Source organism: Nerophis ophidion, linkage group LG09 (assembly GCF_033978795.1).
Source record: "Nerophis ophidion isolate RoL-2023_Sa linkage group LG09, RoL_Noph_v1.0, whole genome shotgun sequence".
Classification (NCBI taxonomy): Eukaryota; Metazoa; Chordata; class Actinopteri; order Syngnathiformes; family Syngnathidae; genus Nerophis; species Nerophis ophidion.
In genome coordinates, this window is record NC_084619.1 from 57,788,064 (window position 1) to 57,810,358 (window position 22,295).

Sequence of the window (22,295 nt, forward strand, 5' to 3'; positions counted from 1 at the left end):
AGAATAAAATCACATTGAACACTTAACAATGATAAAGAATACTCTACATTAACGGTGAAACAACTTTTAAGATAATTTATGAAGCTTTTCCAAGAGATGAATGAAAAATCAAAAAAAGTATTATTGAATGACATCATTGTATATCACGAAAGACAGGTAATCGATATCAATAGAAATGTTAATTTTTTTTTTGCTTCTTGTTTGTGGGGGAAAAAACAGAGACTCTGAAGCAAGGTTGTTTGCATGAACAAAGCTCGCTCTCTGGTAACCGAGCAACGCAGGAAGTGATCATTGATCAGTGGGTGTGGGAAAGGTGACAGTTTCAACTATCAGTTTGTTTGCGCCGTCATTTCTCTCGTGTTTGATATTTTTTGCCTGGAGTGAAAATAGAAAATAAAAATGAAGAAATTGTGGCTAAAAGAGCAAAAGTCACCTTGACTGTGTGGCAGTTATTTTTTTATAGGGACCGTAGTCAGACCTATGTTGTCTGTAAATGATGCAAGGCAAAACCGCTAATACCAGACCACCTTAGCTGTGCTCACCCTTTAAAGCACAGCTCTAACCTCCTGAACCTAAACCTGCAGAAAATACTTCTTCTCCGGTTTCTCTATGTTTACATTTTCACACTTTGCACAATTTTTTTTTTTTTACACTTTATCAAATATAGTATTTTAGCAGAAATTTGCCAAATATCCCAGTTGATATTAACTAGGGATGTCCGATAATATCAGACTGCCGATACTATCGGCAGATAAATGCTTTAAAATATAATATCGGAAAATTATCGGTATCGGTTTCAAAAAGTAAAAATAAGGTCTTTTTAAAACACCGTGTTGTACACGGACATAGGGAGAATAAACCTTTAAGGCACTGCCTTTGCGTGCCGGCTCAGTCACATAATACCTACGTCCTTTCACACACACAAGTGAATGCAATGCATACTTGGTCAACAGCCATACAGGTAACACTGAGGTTGGCCGTATAAACAACTTTCACACTGTTACAAATATGCGCCACACTGTGAACCCACACCAAACAAGAATGACAAACACGTTTCGGGAGGACATCCGCAACGTAACACAACATAAACACAACAGAACAAATACCCAGAACCCCTTGCAGCACTAACTCTTCCGGGACGCTACAATACACGCCCCCAACCCCGCCCACCTCAACCTCCTCATGCTCTCTCAGGGAGAGCATGTCCCAAATTCCGTGCTGCTGTTTTGAGGCATGTTAAAAGAAATAATGCACTTTGTGACTTTAATAATAAATATGTCAGTGCCATGTTGGCATTTTTTCCCATAACTTGAGTTGATTTATTTTGGAAAACCTTGTTACATTTTTTAATGCATCACAACAAAATTAGGCATAATATAGTGTTATTTCCACGACTGTTTGTATCGGTATCGGTTGATATCGGAATCGGTAATTAAGAGTTGGACAATATCGGAATATCGGATACCGGCAAAAAAGCCATTATTGGACATCTCTAATGTTAACCTCCTCTCAGGAATGTGACCACGCTCAAATTTTTGGACAACAAAGCTGAAATGTGTGCATCCATGTTGGGCGCCTGCAAGCGTGTGTGTGCGTGTGTGTGCATGTGTGCGCGCGCATGACACGGGGAGGAGGTCACACATGAAAAGGTCGCCCTCCTCTTCTTTCATCATCCTCGGTGCAGCAGTGCAGCCCCGCAGGAGAGAGCTGTGCTCGCTACTCCCCTGCAAGCAAGGTGACGCTTGAGGGCGAGGAGGAAGCAGGCAGACAAACAAATTAGCACTTAAAGACGATTAGGCTCCCTTTTAGTCGTCGCAAAATACATTTAGAGGGTTTTGCAAGACATTGGTGGATTAAAAAAAAAAAAAAAGACTTATGTCTTGAATGGGCTAAAAACTCGTCAACACGACCATGAAAACACTCAATGTCAACAAAATTGTAAAAATCACGTTGAACCCCCAACAATAACATCTTAACATGAAGGTGCAACAATAAGGAATACGTAAGAAATGCTTAATAAATATGTTTATGTTATGCAGTAATTATTATTTTAATAACCCCATCCATCCATCCATTTTCTATCTCTTATTCCCTTCGGAGTTGCGGGTTCTCTGGAGCCTATCTCAGCTACAATCGGGCGGAAGGTCGGGTTCACCCTGGACAAGTTGCGACCTCATCATTGGACTAAATTACTATTCCCGGATTTTTCAGACTATAAGGCGCACTTAAAATCCTTTCATCTTCTCAACAATCAACAACAACCAGAATTCTGGCTTTGCAATTTTGGTACATGGTTTATTGATAAGTGTGACCAGTAGATGGCAGTCACACATAAGAGATACGTGCAGGTTGTTCAATAAAGGACGCTGTAATCAAGCAACAACAAAACTTTAAAGGCCTACTGAAATGAGATTTTCTTATTTAAACGGGGATAGCCACTCCATTCTATGTGTCATACTTGATCATTTCGCGATATTGCCATATTTTTGCTGAAAGGATTTAGTAGAGAACATCGATGATAAAGTTCGCAACTTTTTGTCGCTAATAAAAAAGCCTTGCCTGTAGTAGCAGACGATATGCGCTTGACGTCACGGGTTGTGGAGCTCCTCACATCTGAACATTGTTTACAATCACGGCCACCAGCAGCGAGAGCGATTCGGACCGAGAAAGCGACGATTTCCCCATTAACTTGAGCGAGGATAAAAGATTCGTGGATGAGGAAAGTGAGAGTGAAGGACTAGGGGGAAAAAATAATAATAAAAGACTATACAGTGGGAGCGATTCAGATGTTATTAGACAAATTTACTACGATAATTCTGGAAAATCCCTTATCTGCTTATCGTGTTACTAGTGTTTTAGTGAGATTATATGGTCGTACCTGTACAACCTAAAGGTCGGCCCCGCACCTTTCTTCAGCACCAGTCGACGGGTGGTGGCGATGCCCATCTCTGCCTTCGCAAGGGACCCTCATCGAAACACGATCTTTCGAAATGATCGCTGCATAAGACACTGTACTTTGTGTGTGTGGTCCAATCCAACCGTGTTCGCTTGACCGCTCTGTTCCATAGTAAAGCTTCACCATCATCTTCCGGGAATGTAAACACTGAAACACCGGCTGTGTTTGTATTGCTAAAGGCGGCCGCAATACACCGCTTCCCACCTACAGCTTTCTTCTTTGACGTCTCCATTATTCATTGAACAAATTGCAAAAGATTCAGCAATACAGAAGTCCAGAATACTGTGTAATTATGCGATGAAAAGAGACGACTTATAGCTGTGAACGGTGCTGGAACAAAATGTCCTCTACAATGCGTGACGTCATGCGCACGCGTCATCATACCGCGACGTTTTAGCATGGTACTTCCGCGCGAAATTTAAAATTGCAATTTAGTAAACTAAACCGGCCGTATTGACGTGTTGCAATGTTAATATTTCATCGTTGATATATAAACTATCAGACTGCGTGGTCGGTAGAAGTGGATTTCTGTAGGCCTTTAAATGTCCCATTGAGAATAAAGAACCTTACACACGGCGCTCAAAAATCTGTCAAAATGTTTAAAATAACTTAAATTTATTTAGCGCTTTTCTAGACACTCAAAGCGCTCACAGAGAAGTGGGACTCAACCTTCATTCACACCAGGTGGTGGTAAGCTACATAAGTAGCCACAGCTGCCCTGGGGTAGACTGACGGAAGCGTGGCTGCCAGTTTGCGCCTACGGCCCCTCCAACCACCACCTATCATTCATTCATCATTCATTCACCAGTGTGAGCGGCACCGGGGGCAAAGGGTGAAGTGTCCTGCCCAAGGATACAACGGCAGCGATTTTTTGGATGTCAATTGGTGGGAACCAAACCTGCAACCCTCAGGTTTCTGGCCGGCCGCTCTACGCACTACGCCATGCCGCCCCAAGACTTCGGTAAACTATGAAGCCGCACCGCTTGATGGATCGTCGGAGCCTTATGCCTACCATAGTCAGACGTACTGTGCTTCAACATAGGGTATTATTATTACATGTTTTAAGGACGCCAAAATGGCACCTATAAAGAGACATTTTCTCAACTCATTAGTTTCACCTGCCTCATTTGTTTGAACTCACGCACCTGCTGTTAATCATGTCACTAGTATTTAAGCCTGTAGTTGCCAGGTAGTCGAGCTGGCGACATTACTCTAATGACATTATTCATCTCTTGCTCTGCCCACGTTGGATCACTCGTTTTTTGCTCGGTCCATGCCATAGTTCTCGTCACCGTAAGTGTTTCGGTTTATGTCCATAGTTCAGTTTATGTGTTGACGTTTTTTTGTTTCCTGCGTTAAGTTTTTGTGCCTCTGCTGTGAGCGCCTTTTGTTTGTGCCCTTTTTGAGTGATACATTAAATCGTGTATTTTACCTTCAAGCCATGTCCGGTCCGGTTCGGGTAAAACAATCCACGCAGTAAACTGCACCAAAGTCCACGTTCTTACAAAAAACTACCCGTACAACAAGGATGGCGGGGAGAAGACGCTGTCGAAGTGGAGGCACGTAAATAAGAAGAGACTGAAAGTGGAAGAGGGGTTAGTGCGTCTGCCTCACAATACGAAGTTCCTGCAGTCCTGGGTTCAAATCCAGGCTCGGGATCTTCCTGTGTGGAGTTTGCATGTTCTCCCCGTGAATGCGTGGGTTCCCTCCGGGTACTCCGGCTTCCTCCCACTTCCAAAGACATGCACCTGGGGATAGGTTGATTGGCTACACTAAATTGGCCCTAGTGTTTGAATGTGAGTGTGAATGTTGTCTGTCTATCTGTGTTGGCCCTGCGATGAGTTGGCGACTTGTCCAGGGTGTACCCTGCCTTCCGCCCGATTGTAGCTGAGATAGGCGCCAGCGCCCCCCGCGACCCCAAAAGGGAATAAGCGGTAGAAAATGGATGGATGGATGAATATATGTATGTATATACTGTGTGTGTATATATATATATATATATATATATATATATATATATATATATATATATGAACGTTTTGACATAAGAACCACCATTACGTTACGTAGACCACAAGGAAGTGTTTTAGATTTAGAAAAAAATGACAACATGACCTCTTTAAGCACCCTATGGTCTGAAAAACAATACAGAACTTCAAAGGAGCATATATGTTATATTTCATGTATTTTATTTATTTATTTATACAGTCCTGCACTTCAGTTCCTCTTTGTTGTTTAGATATAACCAAAAAGGGTATATCTAAACAGGTGTGGTTTTAATAGAAAACCTGCGAGCGTGACTAAAGACCACGGTCCATTTGAAAACATCCCAAAAAAACTGGTGACTTTTCCTTTTTTATCCACAATTTCTTCATTTTTACTTTCTCTTCTCATTCCATGCAAAGAATCAACAAGACGGCGCAATCAAATTTGGTAGTTGATACTGTTACCTGATTGGCTGTTAGCCTATCACTCCCACTGTTTAGTCATCACTTCCTCTTTTGTCTGTTACTGCAACCAACCTTGCTTGGTATATTTCGGATTTTTCCGATCAACATAAAACGCAGAGATCGAGCATTATTTTGAACACATTTTTCAAATCAATTTTGATATAGTCTATCGCGATATACAGTGCAGGCCAAAAGTTTGGACACACTTTCTCATTCAATGCTTTTTCTTTATTTTCATGACTATTTACATTGTAGATTGTCACTGAAGGCATCAAAACTATGAATGAACACATGTAGATTTATGTACTTAACAAAAAAAGGTGAAATAACTGAATCAATGTTTATTTATATAGCCCTAAATCACAAGTGTCTCACAGGGCTGCACAAGCCACAACAATATCCTCGGTTCAGAGCCCACAGAAGGGCAAGGAAAAACTCACACCCCAGTTGGATGTCAATGTGAATGACTATGAGAAACCATGGACTGGTATACACAAGCTATGGAGATGATATCAGTAGGAAAAACTGCATTTAGTTTTGATAACAACACATCATATATTGGAATATGGGATCCATCCATCCATCCATCCATTTTCTACCGCTTATTCCCTTTTGGGGTTGCGGGGGGCGCTGGCGCCTATCTCAGCTACAATCGGGCGGAAGGCGGGTACACCCTGGACAAGTCGCCACCTCATCGCAGGGCCAACACAGATAGACAGACAACATTCACACTCACATTCACACACTAGGGCCAATTTTTAGTGTTGCCAATCAACCTATCCCCAGGTGCATGTCTTTGGAAGTGGGAGGAAGCCGGAGTACCCGGAGGGAACCCACGCATTCATGGGGAGAACATGCAAACTCCACACAGAAAGATCCCGAGCCTGGATTTGAACCCAGGACTGCAGGACCTTCGTATTGTGAGGCAGACACACTAACCCCTCTGCCACCGTGAGATCCATTATTTAAATTTGTTTTAACCAATAAATGAACCAAAAATATGACAGATTTTTATCTGTGGAAAATATTGTACACAGTGTGTTGTCAAGCTTATGAGATGCGATGCAAGTGTAAGCCATTGTGACACTATTGTTCTTTTTTTTTTTTTTTTTTATAAATGTCTAATGATAATGTCAATGAGGGTATTTTAATCACTGCTATGCTGAAGTTGTTACTGGTATTGATACTGTTGTTGATAATATTCTATTTTGTTTCACTAATTTTGGATTGTTCTGTGTCGTGTTTGTGTCTTCTCTCAATAGCTCTGTTTATTGTTGCTGTTCTAAGTGTGCTGGGTCGGGGTTCTGGAATTGGATTGCATTGTTATGGTATTGCCGGGTATTGTTTTGTTGGATTAGATAAAAAAAGAAAAAGAAACCTTGGAGAGGACCGCAGATGTGGGTGACCCCCCCTCTCCCCCCCAGGGGAGACCGGATGCAATGGACGTCGAGTGGGTCAAACATAATACTGTGAGGGTCCAGTCCATAGTGGATCTAACTTAATAATGAGAATCCAGTCCATAGTAGATCTAACATAATAGTGAGAGTCCAGTCCATTGTGGGGCCAGCAGCAGATCATCCCGAGCGGAGACGGGTCAGCAGTGCAGACATGTCCCCAACCCATGCACATCCGAGCGGTCCACCCCCGGTTCCCGACTCTGGACAGCAAGCACTTCATCCAGGGCCACCGGACCTGTGCCTCCCCCCCACAAGAGTGAGGGGGGCAGAGGAGAAAAGAAAAGAAACGGCAGATCAAGTGGTCTAAAAAGAGGATCTATTTACAGGATAGAGTAATAGAGTATACAAATGAGTTTTAAGATGGGACTTAAAAGCACATTTGTTTGTTTGTATTTGTTTATTTGAAGGACAATGTGCATTTACATTAAGAAGCTGGCGGCACTGAAAACAAGTATCATATTCTACTTTTTTCAAAATAGCCACCCTTTCCTCTGATTACCGCTTTGCACACTCTTGGCATTCTCTCGATGGGCTTCAAAAGAGGAAGTCACCTAAAATGGTTTTCACTTCCCAGGTGTCAAAGTTGTGATGCTTTCAGTGACAAATTGTAAATAGTCATGAAAATAAAGAAAACGCATTGAAATGAGAAGGTGTGTCTAAACTTTTGGCCTGTACTGTACATTGATATCCATTTATCGGCCCAGCACTCGTTCTAGGGGACTGAGCAGTTGTTCTGTAGTGATGGAGGGCCAACAAAAAGTGACCTGGCTTCAATGCCTGATTAAAAGGGCACTGATTAGTATTAGTACAAAATGTAATAGCATAATAATTTCCAACAGTACTTAAAGAACGAGGTTTAACATGGTTTTCAGACATAATGTAATATTTCATAATAGCAAATTATGAATACAAGTAATCTACTGTTCCTTTGGTAACAGTAGATATGGGCGGTATAGCTCGGTTGGTAGTACGGCCGGGCCAGCAACTTGAGGGTTGCAGGTTCGATCCCCGCTTCCGCCATCCTAGTCACTGCCGTTGTGTCCTTGGGCAAGACACTTGACCCACCTGCTCCCAGTGCCACCCACACTGGTTTAAATGTAAAAATTAGATATCGTGTTTCACTACGTAAAGCGTTTTGAGTCACTAGAGAAAAAGCGCTATATAAATATGATTCACTTCACTTCACTAATCCTGTGTGTGTTTATCTCAGGACCCAACAGTAAGCACGTGGACCTGAAGCTGAAGAAGCTCGCTGAGGTCAGACCGGGCGCAGCTGCTGGGCCTTCATCCCCGTCCTCCTCCACCTCCTCGTCTTCCTCTACGCCCACCACCACCACCTCCTCCAGCTCCCCGCTCAGCCCTGCCGAAGGAACCCAGGTATGCAGTTTCGTACCCCACGATCCCCTCGTCCGTTTTCACCTGTCCCAACGTCTGTTTGTTGGTTTGTATTTGTTTATTTGAAGGACAATGTGCAGTTATGTTAAGAAGCTGGCCGCAGCTGATTTAGCACCGTGCTAAATCGGCTGTAGTCCTTTATTGGTGTATCTAGAATAGAATAGAATAGACTTTATTGATCCCTGGGGGAAATTCAGCACCACAGTTCGCTCACAATAGATAATAATAATAATAAATAATATTTGACATATATTATATATATATATAATATATAATATATGAATAATATAAATATATTCGACATATATTCTACATTTAAGTGCAGTGAAGAAGGAACATATCTCCCGTCCAAAGGCAAAACCCAGTAACTCAATTTTGGTCAAAACTGAGCTGATAATAATTTTGGAGTTCCTAGGTGATATGCTTTACATTAGTGTATGCGATATTGTAAATTGTTCCGTAAGTAAGCTGTTACGCGCATGGCAGGACCTAGCAACTCCCACATAACCGCGTAGATACAACAGAAAAACCTAGTATCTCAAGGGACCAATCGGAGTTTCTTTGTCAGTCGCCTTCTTGTCTTTAATGAGACATTTGCACAAATGGGGGCCGACGGTCAACCTGATTATGTGATATTATGGCACGAGGGGATATTTGGAAGATTGGCCCAGGACGTTGCAAGCACCTTCATTAAATGTATTGTTCTTGATTCTTCCCCTTGCATACTCGTTTGGGCAGATAAGCGTGGAGGTCAAAATAAAAACTGGACGCTGTACACGGCTCTTGCCCAATGTGCAAACGCAGAATGGGGCCCACCCGATACTGTGATAAAATATCTGGAGAAAGGGCACACGCTCATGAGAGCAAATTCAATCCATGGCTCAATCGGCGAGAAAATGAAAGCTCAAGAAAACATCTATACGTTTGATGACTTTGTAGATCTTTGTAAGACAGCATCAAGATAGATTGCTTTTCCTTTGTTTTCTCAAAATCAGCTAGATGTGAGTTACTAGGTTTTGCCTTTGAACGGGAGATATGCATTATACAGTCTGATGGCTGTCGGTATGAAGGACCTCCTGTGTCGTTCCGTGCTACATTCTGGGAGTCTGAGCCTTCCACTGAACGTGTTCATTCTCTCCTCAAGGTCCGAGTGTAGTGGGTGGGAGGTGTTGTCCAGAATGGCTAGGAGTTTTGCTAGACTTCTCCTCTCTGACACCACCGCCAGAGAGTCCAGCTCCACTCCCACCACGTTACTGGCCTAACAGCCACAATTAAAATGACACAGGACTAAATGGTCCCTTGTGTGTGAATGTGAGTGTGAGTGTTGTCTGTCTATCTGTGTTGGCCCTGCGATGAGGGGGCGACTTGTCCAGGGTGTACGACGCCTTCCTTCCGATTGTAGCTGAGATAGGCACCAGCAACCCCCGTGACCCCTAAGGGAATAAGCGGTAGGGAATGGATGGATGGATGGATGGAAGGATTAAAAATACACAACAATATCGAAATTGTATAACGATAGGCAATTTAAAATACAAGTACAATACATAGAGCTGTGTTTTTCAACCTTTTTTGAGCCAAGGCACATTTTTTGCGTTGAAAAAATGCGGAGGCACACCATCAGTAGAAATCAATAAAAAACTAAACTCAGTTGACAGTAAAAAGTCTATATCGCAATTGTTGGATATGATTTTAAACCAAAATTAAGTATGCATTAATAAAGCTCTTGTTTCAAAGTAGGTGTATTGTCACCACCTGTCATATCACGCCGAGACTTATTTGGAGTTTTTTTCTGTTTCCCTGTGTGTAATGTTTTAGTTTCTGTCTTGCGCTCCTATTTTATCGGCTTTTTCTCTTTTTTTTCTGGTGTTTTCCTGTAGCAATTACATGTCTTCCTTTGAGCGATATTTCCCGCATCTACTTTGTTTAAGCAATCAAGAAATATTTCAGTTGTTTTTAGCCTTCTTTGTGGGGACATTGTTGATTGTCATGTCATGTTCGGATGTACATTGTGGACGCCGTCTTTGCTCCACAGTAAGTCTTTGCTGTTGACCAGCATTCTGTTTTTGTTTACTTTGTAGCTAGTTCAGTTTTACTTTCGTTCTGCATAACCTTCACTAAGCTTCAATGCCTTTTCTTAGGGGCACTCATCTTTTGTTTAGTTTTTTCGGTTTAAGCATTAGATACATTTTTACCTGCATGCTGCCAACCGCTGTTTCCGAAATCTACAAAGCTATTAGCTACCAGTTGCCACCTACTGATATGGAAAAGTATTACACGGTTACTCTGCCGAGCACTAGACCAGTGGTTCTCAAATGGGGGTACGCGTACACCCTGGGGTTACTTGAAGGTATGCCAAGGGGTCTGTGACATTTTTTTAAAATATTGTAGAAATAGCAAAAATTCAAAAATCCTTTATAAATATATTTATTGAATTATACTGTGTGAAAAGAAATGCTACAATGCAATATTCAGTGTTGACAGATAGATTTTTTGTGGACATGTTCCATAAATAATGATATTAAAGATTTATTTTTTTGGTAAGAAATTTTTAGAATTAAGTTCATGAATCCAGATGTATCTCTATTACAATCTCCAAAGAGGGCACTTTAAGTTGATGATTACTTCTATGTGTAGAAATCTTTATTTATAATTGAATCACTTGTTTATTTTTCAACAAGTTTTAAGTTATTTGTATATTTTTTTTCCCAATTAGTTCAAGAAAGACCACTACAAATGAGCAATATTTTGCACTGTTATACATCCATCCATCCATCCATTTTCTACCACTTATTCCTTTTCGGGGTCGTGGGGGGCGCTGGTGCCTATCTCAGCTACAATCGGGCGCAAGGCAGGGTACACCCTGGACAAGTCGCCACCTCATCGCAGGGCCAACACAGATAGACAGACAACATTCACACTCACATTCACACACTAGGGCCAATTTAGTGTTGCCGATCAAGCTATCCCCAATGTAATTAAACAGAAACTGATGACATAGTGCTGTATTTTACTTCTTTATCTTTTTTTTCCAACCAAAAACGCTTTGCTCGGATTCGGGTGTACTTGAATTAAAAAATGTTCACAGGGGGTACATCACTGAAAAAAGGTTGAGAACCACTGCTCTGGACAGCACTGAGACTCAACAACACATCATTTGCAGAATATATTTTACTGGTGTGCAAAAAATTTTTTAACCCAAATATGTGAAATTTGATAAGTGTGCCGCGGCACAGTGATTGAAAAACACTGACATAGAGAGTATGTGAGTTAGAAATCAGTGGGCGGTCAAGCAGCTTCATTTAAAGTGCTAAAATATGTCTCTTGTTTCCTACCAACCCTTCCCGCCCCAGCCGGGGCCGTACATTATAGGGGGCTCAGTCCGATCCGTGAGGTCCGACTGACCGACGCCGTGAGCGCATCAGTCAGTCGTGCCTCTCGGTCGGAGCCCAGGCCGACTGGTGCTGTGATGCTGCACCTAGCACATAGCAGTGGATGCTCTGACCTTTCCCGCGTGTCGCTGCGGCGTGCGCTTGTATCTTCTGATGTGAGTATTGAGTCAACCACTCGGTCAGACGGTCTTAACATTGCTTTAATTGATTGCGAATGTCAAGTGGAATAAGGTGTGTGTGTGTGTGTGTGTGTGTGTGTGTGTGTGTGTGTGTGTGTGTGTGTGTGTGTGTGTGTGTGTGTGTGTGTGTGTGTGTGTGTGTGCAACAAGTGATGCTCGCAGTGCTTATGGCGACACAGGCCTCACTTTGATCATTGATTCACATAAACACCCTCTTGTGTTCAAAGCCTATAAGGGCTTAGTCCTTTACGGTCATTGGACTGTGTGTGTGTGAGTGTGTGTGTGTGTGCGTGCGTGTGCGTGCGTCCACTTAAACCACGTGGTGGTAGCCTCACCATTTGGATGTGTGTAAACCAGGGGTCCCCAAACTACGGCCCGCGGTATTCGGCCCGCCAGCGTCCAAAATCCGGCCCCTAGGAAATCCCAAGTTTAAAAAAATAAAAGTTAATACATATTTTTTTAGAAATCTGTCCTTTTTAATCCATTTTACTCTTTTTACTCTGTGTCTTTCAGTCATTTAGTGCACGAGAAATATATATATATATATATATATATATATATATATATATATATATATATTAGGGGTTTAACGTCACGTGTATTTGTATTAAACCGTTTCGGTACGGGGGTTTCGGTTTGGTATGAGGGTGTTTCGAACGAGTTTGTAAACTAAAGTCTTAACAAGCTGCTCTGCTTTCTGCCTTTGTCTGAGCAGTGAGCACCCAGCATTGTCCCGCCCGCACAAGCATCTGATTGGTTACATACAAAGCTAATCAGCAGTGCGTATTTAGAGCGCATGCAGTCAGTGCTCCGGCGTCGAGATGAGTAGACATGTGTTTAGCAGGACATCGTACACTCCCCAAATTATAAAAAATACTTCCCAGTCACAACTACTACTAACATCACTATGAGCCCGTTGACCTTCTAGAAACTTAAACTGCAGCTCAGATCGCTCATAGTTCTGGATTGAGGTGAGGGCTAATTAGCTTTTAGCGTTACGTTAGCTCATTTTTCTGTGTGTGTGTGTGTGTGTGTGTGTGTGTGTGTGTGTGTGTGTGTGTGTGTGTGTGTGCGTGCGTGCGTGCGTGCGTGCGTGCGTGCGTGCGTGCGTGCGTGCGTGCGTGTGCGCGTGTGTGTATATAATAAAAGTCAACTACAGGCTTCCCAAATGCTGTAATAAATTAAGCATGATGAGTTGACTTGAAACTGTTTAATGTTGCACTTTTTATATGTAGAAAAAAGGTTTTGTCATTTTATTTAATCCAAGCAACAACTTGAGGCAGTTTAATGTGGATTAACGTGGGCAGAATTATTATAGTGTTCCCAATGTTAAAAGGATAAAGCCATTATTTACAAATTTGGTAAATAAATAACCCAAAAATTTATATTTTGTTGTTTTCTTACTGTACCGGAAAGGTACCGAACCGTGACCTCTAAACCGAGGTACGTACCGAACCGAAATGTTTGTGTTCCGTTACACCCCTAATATATATATATATATATATATATATATATATATATATATATATATATATATATATATATAACACATTATATATATTACACAATATTATTTGATATTGTGTAATCTGCAGTACATGATTTCCTTTTCGGTGCCATTTTTGTTCAACCCTTCTCAGTTTTTATAAGTTACCGCCAACGTTGAAATGATCCATCTCAACAGCTACAACAGTAGCATATAGCAGTTAGCGTTCCATGACCCACAATGCACTTCTGCCATGACCCTCCCCCGCCGAATTCTTATCGGTTGATGTGTATGTGACGATGGCTGACGTGTGTGTGACGATTGCTGACATTTTCTACGTCTCTTCCGCGAATGAGATAAATAATATTATTTGATATTTTACGGTAATGTGTTAATAATTTCACACATCGCTCCGGAGCCCGGCCAAACTTTGAAAAAAACTGCGAATTGTAGTCCGAAAAATACGGTATCATTTGGTGCAGCCGGGCCAGAGCAGGAGGGGATAGAAGGAGGACAAAAAAGTAAGACAGAGGGGTAAATTGTAGGGATAAGAGGAGGATTAGACAGAGAGACAAAAACAACAACAGCAAACACAACAAAAACAAGAGTGATGGCCACTCTTACGTTGCACTTTTTCCCCCTTGCCACGACTCTACGTGAGGCTTCTACTGGCGGACCTGCCCAAGCAAACAAAGTGAAGAAAAGACTTAATTACCCGCTTTGTTTTGGAGCGTCAGCTATCAGAAGCGCCTCGTTTAAAGCAAGTTGCACGCTCTCTCTGTTACGTCTGACTATCTCCCTCCCGTCTCAAGCGGCGGAACATGTTTGCCCTAATTGTCGACTTTATTGCACTTTTGGCCGTCTTATTAGCGTCAGCGCGGCTCCGCCGGCGGCCTCCGACGGTTTCTTTTCCACTCGGCTTGGTTCATTTTGGAGGCGCGCTAATAAAGCATTCCAGCATGCCTGTTTTGATAGCGGGAGAAGCGAGCGTGCAGCTTTTAAACACGTGTTCACTTTGAAAACAATAGCTTTTCTAACCTTTTTGCATAATTTGAATATATTTTCTGGCTGGGGGTTTTGTTGAAAGTCAAGTTAATTGCTTCCTTTTTGTATCTCCCCTGAGTGGGGGGGGGGGGGGGGGGGGGGGGGGTGTTATGTGCTCATACGCGTGTATGTGCGTATTTTTTCGAAGACGCAAACAAGCAAGCCACGGCGTTGCTAACCTATCACTTTCGAGCAGATGTACCACAGCGTCCTGTCTGGAGGCGGTGTGTGCTCAAGTACATTTTAATTATTTTCCAATTGTAGTTATTTTGCATGTGTACGCAAAAAACACATTCTGTATTTTCTGGACTGTAAATGAGTTATTCAAACAGAAATAGTGTGTATGTGTGTATTTACATACATTCGTTGTTTCCAAGCGGCTTCTGTAACACGGCAGTAAAACGGCTGATCTGACAAAACAGAAGTCATAGTCATGGACCCACTAGCTAGCTCTTCAATCGGCAAAACAGACTCACGGTGACGTTTTGGTGAATTTACTGAGGTTTTTTTAATGGATTGATTGAAACTTTTATTAGTAGATTACACAGTACAGTACATATTCTAGGACTGTGAATCTTTGTGTGTCCCACGATTCGATTCAATATTGATTCTTGGGGTCACGAATTGATATTGATTTTTTTGATTCGATTCTCTATTCAAAAACGATTTTTTTCCCGATTCAAAAGGATTCTGTATTCATTCAATACATAGGATTTCAGCAGGATCTACCCCAGTCTGCTGACATGCAAGCAGAGTAGTAGATTTTTGTAAAAAGCTTTTATAATTGTAAAGGACAATGTTTTATCAACTGATTGCAATAATGTAAGTGTGTTTTAACTATTAAACGTACCAAAAATATGACTTATTTTATCTTTGTGAAAACATTGGACACAGTGTGTTGTCAAGCTTATGAGATGCGATGCAACTGTAAGCCACTGTGACACTTTTTTTTTATTTTTATAAATGTCTAATGATAATGTCAATGAGGGATTTTTAATCACTGCTATGCTGAAATTATAACTAATATTGATACTGTTGTTGGTAATATTAATTTTTGTTTCAATACTTTTGGTTTGTTCTGTGTCGTGTTTGTGTCTTCTCTCAATTGCTCTGTTTATTGCAGTTCTGAGTGTCGCTGGGTCAGGTTTGGTTTTGGAATTGGATTGCATTGTTATGGTATTGCTGTGTAGTGGTTTGTTGGATTGATTAAAAAAAAAAAAAAAAAATTTTAATAATCGATTTTTAAAAAATTAGAATCGATTCTGAATCACACAACATAAATGATTTTTTCACACACCCCTAACATATTCCGTACAATTGACTACTAAATGGTTACACCCAAATAAGTTTTTCAACTTGTTTAAGTCCACGTTAATCAATTCATAGTATAAATATATACTATCAGCATAATACAGTCATCATGCAAGTTAATCATCGGAGTATATACATTGAATTATTTACATTATTTACAATCCGAGGGGTTAGGTTTGGTTGAAATCAGTACTTCAGTCATCAACAATTGGATCGCCTGAGAAACAGTGCAGGTCTGACTTGGTAGGATATGTACAGCGAGCAGTGAACATTACGAGTTCAGAAAGCATAAGAACAAGCATATACATTTGATTATTTACAATTTCTGAAACTGAAACAATCCAAAAAGAATGTCATAGTAAGTTAATAATGCTAACACAGACACTCGTAAACAGATTTACATGTTACGTGTTACAACAGCGTGGCTTCGTAGTAAAAGAGTACGGGTACGAGACCGGCCTGCCTGTAGTCCAGACCTGTCTCCCACTGAAAATGTGTGCCGCAATATGAAGCGCAAAATACCAAAACGAAGACGTTGGACTGTTGAGCAACTTAAGCTGTACATCAAGCAAGAATGGGAAATAATTCCACCTGAAAATCTTCAAAAATTGGTCTCCTCAGTTGTCAAACGTTTACTGAGTGTTGTTAAAAGGAAAGGCCATGTAACACAGTGGTAAAAATGCCCCTTGTCGCCATGTCTTAATATCATCAAAAGCTTCAGAGAATCTGGAGAAATCACTGCACGTAAGCGATGATATTACGGACCTTCGATCCCTCAGGCGGTACTGCGTCAAAAAGGGACATCAGTCTGTACAGGATATCACCGCATGGGCTCAGGAACACTTCAGAAAACCACTGTTAGTAACTACAGTTCGTTGCTGCATCTGTAAGTGCAAGTTAAAACTCTGCTATGCAAAGCGAAAGCCATTTATCAACAACAGCCAGAAATTATGCAATGTGTTGCTGCTATTAAATTCTAAGTTAAGGATTATTTGACAAAAAAAAATAAGTTTTTCAGTTCTTGTCTTTGCAGTGCATTCAATTGAATATAGGTTGAAAAGAATTAGCAAATCATTGTATTGTGTTTTTATTTACCATTTACACAACATGCTTACGTCACTGGTTTTGGGTTTTTTATATCATTAGCTAGGTGGTCGTGTAATTGCACATGTTCCAAGGAGAGATGTCCGTTTCTGGTCTCGAGGACGGATCAATTGCAGAATATAATTCAAGTTAAACATGTGATTTCTTCACTGTGGTGGGAAAAGCCAAAAGCGAGGAGGAAACAAAAAATCCAGTTTTATAAACATTTGAAGGATGCCAGGTGTACTACACTGTAGTGGTCTACAACCGTGCAATCAAGATTTTTTGTATTTTTTTCGATTTGTGCTTGTTTTGTAAATGTGGGACCGCTCACATAGTGGTTTAGCTTATTGGCCTCTAATGTCGTTGTCCTCTTCTCCTTCTTCCTGCTGGCGGTCGTATAGAACAACGCAGACGAGCTGCGAGCGGAGCGACTGCGCCGAGCCACCGACAGGCTGCGCAGCCCCGTGGTCTTCAACAAGGACTCTGCGGTCAGGAAGACGCAGCTCAAGTCCTTCAGTCAGTATGTGGAGAGCAGACCAGGTGGGTTTCAGTCAGCGTGGGAAGAAGTAGTTACATTTTATTTGTATCTTCTATGAACCTCGTCATTGCTCCCCGCAGAGGTGAAGAGACAGAAGTCTGCTCCTGAGGACCTGAAGAAGACGGATGGTGACGGTTGGGGGTCGCAGATGGACATCGACATCCGCAGGCCTTTTGAAGAAGAGGTGCGTCTGTTTGCCAAATCTGCCCTTTTCATGCTACGTTAAACAAGGTTCTGCGGGTCGTTAAAAAGCGTGAGTGATTTTTTTTTTTTAATCAGATTGATCACAATTAAAAACTGTGATTACAGTGGGGCGCTAATTAATTCAAAACCTCTTCTCACTCCGGCACTTACCAAAGGCATGTGGTAAATTTAGGCCTGCGCTTATAAATTTGAGTGTGATGTAAGGATACCATCATGAAAAGCACATTTAATTAAAAAAAACGTTATTATGGTCTTACCTTTACTTACAAATGAAGTCCATGCGCAGCTCCTTCTGATCAAAAGCATCGATAACTTGTTTATAGAGGTCTTCCTTATCTTTCTTCAGTTTTAATAGAAGTCTTTCTGTCTCGATGAAGTTCTTCCTTTATTACCTCCTGCTTCGGTTGAAAGTCCAGTTTAAAAAATGGTGTTTTTTTTTAGATACGTAATCCTCCATGTTAAAAGTGCAAGCGAGAGGAAAAAATAAACGATCCCTGCTCACTCTTGCTGCTTGTTGTCACTTCTTCTGCAGCCGAGTAGTCGCAAGAAGGATCACTAGCGCCCTCTACCACCAGGAGGCGGGAGTCATTTAATGAATCATATTTGACACACGCAGCTACTATTAATAAAACATAGCTGTTTACTGTTCTTTTTAGCATATTCAATTGCTTGGACCTTAAATCCTACTGAATAGCTCTTAATCTTCTTCCCTTTATGCAATTTCAAATTATTGAAATCAGCCTCCTCCATTTTGAAAATACTGACAGGTGAAGTGTCATGACGTGACATGACGAGTTTGACCCGGCGGAAATCCTACGCATATGCTAATTATTTTGCGAAACTAGTTTGACCCGGCGGAAATTCTAGACATGTGCTAATGAAAATAATATTTTGCGAAACGAGTTTGACCCGGCGGTAATGCTAAGCATGCACTAATTAGTTTGCGAAACGAGTTTGACACGGCAGTAATTCTAGGCAGGCGGATACTATATACCCGGTGGCAATTTAAGGAAATACGGTAGTCAAGTCTTGCATAAATAACGTTTGCTTAAGAAAATACCCCAATATTTGGGTGCAAATGCAATTTAGTAGTCAGAATATCATACATTAATGTTTTTTCAAATGTTTTACTGAACTGCAAGTCCTTGATTTGCTCAAACCTTGGTGGCAGTAATTATAGAAAGAATTAAGTGCACATTTTGAAAGTTACAATACAACATGTAGGTTTTTTTCAAAGAACTTGGAAATGCGATTTCAACATATGTGAACGCTGAAGAGCCAAAGTCCAACTGATATGGTAACAGTTACCATGCTGGCCAAATAGCATCAAGTAACAAAAATATCAGCAAAATTTGCTTTAAAAAAGCTAGCATGCTAACCTTACACTGCTAACATACTAACAATAGCATGTTCGCAGTTAAAATTTGTGAAACACCAAAACATATGACACTGAGGTGTATACTTAAAAAAATGTTAATGTTAGCATGCTAAATTAATGACTGTAAAATGCGTCAAGTACCAAAATATATTACTCTATATAAACATGGTCTAAAATGACAGTCTGCTAACAAATAACCTGCATCAAATATTAAAATACTACTGAGGTGGACGTCTACAAAATTAGCTTTTTAGAAAAAAAGCAAGCATGCTAACAGGTACCATTCATCAAGTAACAAAACCGGAGGGTGTGTTCCAACTATCGTGGGATCACACTCCTCAGCCTTCCCGGTAAGGTCTATTCAGGTGTACTGGAGATAGTTGAACCTCGGATTAAAGAGGAACAGTGTGGTTTTCGTCCTGATCGTGGAACTGTGGACCAGCTCTATACTCTCGGCAGGGTCCTAAAGTAAAGTAGGCAGGCTATTTCTCAGCGTGCCGCCACGTTAATACACTGACACACAACATCCGGAATCCCATCATGCATTGCTTCAAAACTACGGCAAGCAGTAATGTCCAAAAAAAGATAGTGACTGAGAATAGAACGAGGACGGACAATTCAACCCTAAACTAACTCTTTTCCTGCAAATTAAATGTTAGAGATGCTGCCCATAACTATGCTCTTTCAAAGGCTTTGCTACTGGCTACAAAGCATTGCACTTCCAAATACAACAATGAGTAGAGAGTAGTGTTGTGTGTACATGTGTAAATAATAGGCTGGCTATTTCTCGGCGTGTGTTTATTCCAGCCGGCACGTTAATACACTCATAAATAATTTACAATTGTTTATTTCCATCCATCCATTTCCTACCGCTTATTCCCTTTTCGGGTCGCGGGGGGGCGCTGGCGCCTATCTCAGCTACAATCGGGCGGAAGGCGGGGTACACCCTGGACAAGTCGCCACCTCATCGCAGGGCCAACACAGATAGACAGACAACATTCACACATTTGGGCCAATTTAGTGTTGCCAATCAACCCATCCCCAGCCTCACAATACGAAGTTCCTGCAGTCCTGGGTTCAAATCCAGGCTCGGGATCTTTCTGTGTGGAGTTTGCATGTTCTCCCCGTGAATGCGTGGGTTCCCTCCGGGTACTCCGTCTTCCTCCCACTTCCAAAGACAATTGTTTATTTACATATCATAATTATTTACATAGTTGATAATAATGTTAGTTATCAACTGGAAGAATTCTAGCTATAAATATACTCCTCTCCCCTTAACCCCACCCCACACCCTCCCCAATCTCCCGAATTCGGAGGTCTCAAGGTTGGCAAGTATGGACTTTAGTGATGATTGATTATGCATACTAGCGATGTGTCAAATAATAAGTAAGATTTCAAAGCTTTTTTTCCCCACTCATTTGCTCCTCTTCCGCTCCACCGTCACAAACGCTGGAATTTCCATGCATGTTAATCCATTTTTTGTTGTTGTTGTTTTTTCAATTATTAGATTTTATGGGTGTAACGGTACGTGTATTTGTATTGAACCGTTTCGGTACGGGGGTTTTGGTTCGGAGGTGTACCATACGTGTTTCCACACGGACATATTAAGTAGCGCACCGCACGTTGTGTAAAAAATGCACACTGAGGCGCACAGTACAAGGCATGCTAGCATCGACCGGGCTACAATAGACTGACCATACCTCCTCTTTTCACCGGATATGTCCTCTTTTGCGGGGCTGTCCGAGTGGAGTTTCTTAAATGCCTCAAATGTCCGGCATTTTAAGTTAGGGTTGCGTGTATTTTCAATGTACGTTCAGGGTTAAGAAGGGGTTAAAAACAAAACGAACTGTGCACGCAGCAGCATTCGTGAGGGAGGGGCAGTGACAGAGAGAGCGAGAGAGTTATGATAAATGCGCATGCGTTGCTAGGCTCTGCGTTTACCCATAGATTTATCGGTTTTTATTTTTTATTATCCATAACAGGGGTCGGGAACCTTTTTGGCTGAGGGAGCCAAACAAGCCAAATATTTTTAAAAAAGTATTTCCGTGAGAGCCATATATTATATTTTTAAGACTGAATACAACTAAACGCTTGCATTTTTAAGTAAGACCAACATTTTTAGAGTATAATAAGTCTCGTATTCTTTTTAATAACTTTGTTATTCTGAAGCTTACCAATAATAAATAAAATATTTCTTACCATTAATGCGACATCTTGAACAGGTGCGTTAGAAACCGGATGGATGGATTAAAATGCATGAGAATGTTTTATATTTTTTAACGTTATTTTTAACACTGTGATTACCAGCGGAATCATTCATTACTTAACGTGTTAAGCAATGTCAGCTAAGATTTATCTGAGAGCCAGGTGCAGTCATCAAAAGAGCCACATCTGGCTCTAGAGCCATAGGTTACCTACCCCTGATCTATAGCAAAAGTGTGCCCAGGAGGCCATTTGCAGCCCACAGCTAATGTTTTAAAGGCCCACGGCACATTCTAAAAATACTACTAAAATAAACAAAAACATAACAAAAGTGAAATAAAAAAGCTTAAAAGTTAAATGTAATTTAGAAAAAGTTGCAATGTTGACTAATAAAACAAAGCTGTTTTTTTTCTTTCTAACTGTCATTGCTCAAAACATAATATTGAATCAAAATCAATGTTATTATGAATTATTGACCTATCCATGGTTCCGATTACTTCACATCAAATATTCAACTAAGAAAAATATTTTTGGGGGAATATTTTGCAAATTTGGTAAAGAAATAACCAAAAAAATTGTATTTTGTTGTTTTCTTACTGTACCGAAAATTAAGAGAACCGTGACCTCTAAACCGAGGTACGTACCGAACCGAAATATTTGTGTACCGTTACACCCCTATTAGATTTTCATGAAGGTGAGAAGCCATAATCAAAATCGACATTAAAATTCGATTAATTGTCCAGCCCTAAAACATTGTAGTCTGGATCTAACTCACTGCCATTTTAATCATAACAATGTTAGTTATCAACTGAAAGACTGTGTATTTGCACAATAAATGCACATCTTTACAGTGCACACACACACACACACACACACCACATTCACTCATCTCAGCCTGTGTTTGAACTTGAGTGCACAAAGTGTGTGTGTGTAAAAGACTGCTATAATTTCAATGAGTGTGTGTCAGTGGAGACAGTGGGGTGAATCTCTCTTCCCAGGCAGCCCTCTCCTCTATCGGCGACCCCACATTCACACGCACACACAAACACACACACACACACCAGCGCCGCCCGGGCTGCAGGGTTAATGGGTGTTCAACCTTTCCATTATCCCGATCAGCCAAGAATTACCTGCTGAATGATGTTTGCATTAATATAATATATATGGTAATTTCCCTCCTCTTAATTACGGCTGGGCCGAGCACGGCAAGGGGAGTGGGC

General features: G+C 41.1%; 1 protein-coding gene across 6 annotated transcripts in view; it reads left to right on the forward strand.

The window, feature by feature from the left end:
* ehbp1 (EH domain binding protein 1) overlaps positions 1-22,295 on the forward strand; it is a 360,301-nt gene that overhangs the window by 254,873 nt on the left and 83,133 nt on the right. For all 6 annotated transcript variants that reach the window (XM_061911324.1, XM_061911326.1, XM_061911325.1 and 3 more), the window contains 3 exons: positions 8,074-8,240; positions 17,155-17,293; positions 17,372-17,475. In XM_061911324.1, coding sequence (XP_061767308.1) covers positions 8,074-8,240; positions 17,155-17,293; positions 17,372-17,475 — 410 coding nt within the window. The remainder of the gene's footprint in view (positions 1-8,073; positions 8,241-17,154; positions 17,294-17,371; positions 17,476-22,295) is intronic.